The following is a 4,378-nucleotide window of genomic DNA, read 5'->3' on the forward strand; positions in this document are numbered from 1 at the left end:
AATTTAATTGGCGGAGGGGGCGACAATATCTTGTACGAATTATATGTTTGATCCAATATTCATTTACCTTAAATTAAAAGATGTAGCCGTGTGTAACTATGGTTCATTTTGATCAGGGATAAAGATATGGCATGTAAGTGAAATGTGATGACATGAATTAATGCATTAGATGATAATTATTTTGATCATGGATGAATAATGTATGTGTGCAGATGATGTTGAAAACAACAACTAAAATTTCCCCTTCTTTCTTTTACGCAGAGATTTGTAAAAGATCGAAACCATGTTTAATTGATAACAATCTGATATTGATGGTAAAGATGGTAAGGTTGCAATGTTAAGGAATCAATTTTTATAAGGATGGTCCATACTTAACGGATATTTAACTTTTGTTAGGGTGAGTGATGAATTTGGGACTTTAAAATCCTTTTAAGGATGAAAATTGCAGGAAATGAAACACAGAGATGAAACGCACAAAAAGTAAAAAACACATGCATGAAATGGATAATTTTGTCAATAAAATGGGATCCAATTTTACCCCATATGTGTGTACAATATAATATATATATACAAAGAAACCCTACAAAAGAATTTGGGGACTATTCGTAATCATCAAATTTCTTTTTCTTTCTCTAATTTAATTTATTGAAAATCAAATTAAATCATATGTTATGCAGGGAGACTTCTTCCAAACCCTAGCATTCACCTTCAACATTTCTCTTGCTTTCTCCTTGATCTTTCTTCCACAATCAATTTGTAACACCAATATTAGTTTTTCCACCACCCCTAACTCCATCATTTCTTGCACAACACGTGAGTTGCCCGAAAACATCGTCATGGAATACAATATCTTCACCGCTCTTTCACTCGCAACCGATGAAACCCTAAAAATCTTCTTCGAAATCACCGCTAATCCACCTCCATGTTTCATCAACTCAGCGCGTCCTTCCGCACATTGACAAACATGATCCAACAAAATAATAATCATTTCGGATACCCGTTTATCCGTACAATCCAAAAGAATATCTATCAAGGCAGAAACTACCCCGTTTTCGGCCGCTTTGATCCGATTCCGGCCCCACGGACAGACATTGATAAGTAACTTTAGTGTTGCTTTTGTTGCCTTTTGTGAGATTTGATCATTTAAGATTTGTACAATCTCTTTGAAGAAACTAAGGGTTAGTGACGTCACTTGTACGGGCTCTGCCACTTCAAACATCGATTTTAGTAGCATGATGGCGTAAGCACGTGACTCGAAACTAACGGCACGTTGCATCACGTGCGCTAACGTCTCCACGAAATTACCTGCCTTACCAAATAAAAATTTAAGTCCCGCTTGTGAGAGTTTAAGGTGGTAAAGAATAGTCAACGCTTCATCAGCTCCGCTGACTTCCGGTGACGATGACGACATGATGATATCATGATCATAAACGTTACTTATAATGGTTGTTAATTGATTAAATGCTCCAGCTGATTCCATCATCCGTTTATTCTTTTCGTTTTCTAAAACAATTGTTTTCAATCTGTTTAAACTCTTGATTTGTAGATGAGGAGACTTTGAATCTTTGAGAAGTTTTATGATTTCAGTTTTGGAGATTGCCGGTTTTGGAGTTGGGAATCTTTCGATTCCTAGCGATGCGTTGATCGTGCACCATGATTGGATTAATCGACGAAGTGTGTGGTTCGGTGTCAGCTCAATATCAAGAACCACTTGCTTTGTAACGGGACAAACTTCGTTTTTCTTTGAAAACAACCATTGCTCAATGCTATCTCGATCGTATGTGATTCCTGTGGAGAGCGTTACAGGATCTTTCATTATTTCGAGTGAAATCGGGCATATGAAATAACGAGGAATGTCGATATCGATTTGAAGATCATCACCCATTGTTGTAGTAATAAAAGTTGTTAAGATGAAAAAGATAGTAAAGTTGAGAGTTTTTTTAATAATTAGGTGAATATTGGTTGTGAGTATATGAATGAAAATTTGGTTATATAGGGTACCGTTTGCAAAGAGAAAGTCAAAACACGTAGAAAGTTTGACTTCTTAAAAATATGAGAACATCAAGAAAGACAGCTAATTGGTCTTAATTGTGCATGTGGAGATACCACAAGTGTGCGTGCAAATTGTGTTTGTGGAGTGCCGCAATTTATAAACACTTTCTTTACACATTTAATGTTCGTTATGAAATGTGCAACTCTAGCCCTTGAGATTTAATTATTTTACATTATGAGGATATGATTTTTGAGATCTTTCATGGATTGATACCTACCTAATATCTAAACCCTATAAACCCTAATATCTAAAACTTCAACGTACGCTCGAAAAACACGATAATTGTTATATATTAATTCTTCGAGCGTTTTTTCGTCAAAATAAAAACATTTATCACAAAGTGTCTTTATTAAATGTTCATATTTTCATCCCATCTATAACGTCGTAAACAAAGTTTTTTCAAAAAGCGAAAGACATAAAATAATTTTGCTTCCCACGTTTCCCCCCAATTGATTACTTCCCCATTGATACTACCTCTAAATATATATTTCACATTATGACAACTTTAAAATTAAATGATCAACTTAATATAACGTTAAGTTAGTAACCCTTCATTAATATTTACTGTATAGTAAACGTTAAAAATTCTCGGTCAAACATAAAGTGATAAGGTACATTCGGATTATCTGAAGGTGTGGGTACTTTTATTCTAATGTATGCTACCTAATTAAATAAATCCGTAACCGCTTTCAAACCCTTCTCTAATTAGCACTAAATTAAATTTGAATCTGATATCTCTTGTAAAAAGATCTCAATACCCTAACCAATAAGATCTCAATACCCTAACTACCGAACTCTTAGTGATAATTTAGTCCAACAAATAGTAATAAATCTATTTGACGATCTAGACACGGAGATTAGTATATAGGAACAATTAAATACGTCATGTAGCATAATCTCCATCGGTGTATCTCTAGTGTATATGTTCTACAACGAATTGAATACAGTGGCATAAGATCTATTTATGGAGGATGAAAGGTAGCACTAATAAATTAAAGATGTTGATTGATTGAATAAATTCAAAATTGTACAACAGTACTAGTTATAATTTGGAAGTAGTTTTACATATATAGTTTAATAATCAAGTGTGTTCAATTTCTTATTCCTGTATATAGTTACTTGTAGTCTGAGTTAGGTGTCCCATAAGGCCATAAACAGTTATTTAACCTTTTATGTTTAGATAAACAACTAGTTGTGGAGCCCTCGCTTCGCGCCGGGAGCTCCGTTTTGAATGCGAGTTAAAAAAAAAGTCTTTTGTTATAATTCAGTAGGCTTATAACTACCTTTAGTGGCCTAGTTCTTGACTGTAGACTACTAATAAGTATATAGAGAGAATATGAGAGAATATGAGAGAATATATTTAGTGTGTGTTTTATAAATTCATAACACACATATTTATACTCAAAAAATCTACTATACAATATCTATAATAATAATAAAATTAACATCCAATTTAACTTTTATAACACTCCCCCTTGGATGACAATTTTATTAGAGAATAACTAGTACTGCCTCGTTAAAAACCTTGCTAAAGAAAACCCATTGGGATAAAACTTTAGCTAAGGGAAAAAGAGTGCAGCATAGAGTTGACTCCCCCTCAAGTAGGCAACGCCTGAATTGTTACATCTTCTGAACATGCCTCATGCCAATATTATGAATGTGTGTTCTGAAAATAGCAGTTAGCAGTGCTTTGGTATAAAGATCAGCAGAGTTGTTGATTGAACGTATCTCATTTTAATCTGGTTGTCTTTTACGATATCTTGAGTATATGAGAAAAATCTGAGGTTTTCATCTGAAACTGTATCATCTAAATCTTTTATGTACAAGTTTGGCCCTCGTGATTTGTCTACAGTCTCCTTCATGGTTTGTTCAAACCGTTGTTTCAGTTCCTATTCCCTTTCAGTCTTTTTCTGAGCCTTACCAATATACCATTCTTTTCCATCAAACTTATGATCGTTAAGACCGTTTATAGCTTTAGCGCCTCGTCAGCATTTATGTTTTGTTCTGTCATTTTTGATACTCTTCTTTCATTTGTATTATGTAAGCTGTATTATCTTCATAGATAGTTGTTACGCTTTTATAGCGTTCTAGTCCACAAGAATCAATAATGATTTGTATCATTGATCTTAACTAAAATCATTCCCGAGTAGCTTCATGTAATGCAATCACTTCGGCATGATTTGATGATGTTGCAACAAGTGTTTGTTTTGAGAACGTCATGATATTGCGGTGCCTCCATTTAGGAATACATATCCAGTTTGAGATTTAGCTTTATGTAGATCGGATAAATAATCTGCATCTGTATAACCAAACAAATCTTGTTTC

General features: G+C 34.0%; 1 protein-coding gene across 1 annotated transcript; it reads right to left on the minus strand.

Moving 5' to 3' along the window:
* Positions 1 to 553: 553 nt before the first annotated feature.
* LOC139844330 (E3 ubiquitin-protein ligase PUB22-like) lies at positions 554 to 1,898 on the minus strand. Its single transcript, XM_071834551.1, has one exon. It carries the CDS (start codon positions 1,883 to 1,885, stop codon positions 653 to 655), a length of 1,233 nt encoding a protein of 410 aa, XP_071690652.1. The 5' UTR covers positions 1,886 to 1,898; the 3' UTR covers positions 554 to 652.
* Positions 1,899 to 4,378: the final 2,480 nt, after the last annotated feature.

This window comes from Rutidosis leptorrhynchoides, chromosome 4, assembly GCF_046630445.1.
Source record: "Rutidosis leptorrhynchoides isolate AG116_Rl617_1_P2 chromosome 4, CSIRO_AGI_Rlap_v1, whole genome shotgun sequence".
NCBI classification, from domain to species: domain Eukaryota; kingdom Viridiplantae; phylum Streptophyta; class Magnoliopsida; order Asterales; family Asteraceae; genus Rutidosis; species Rutidosis leptorrhynchoides.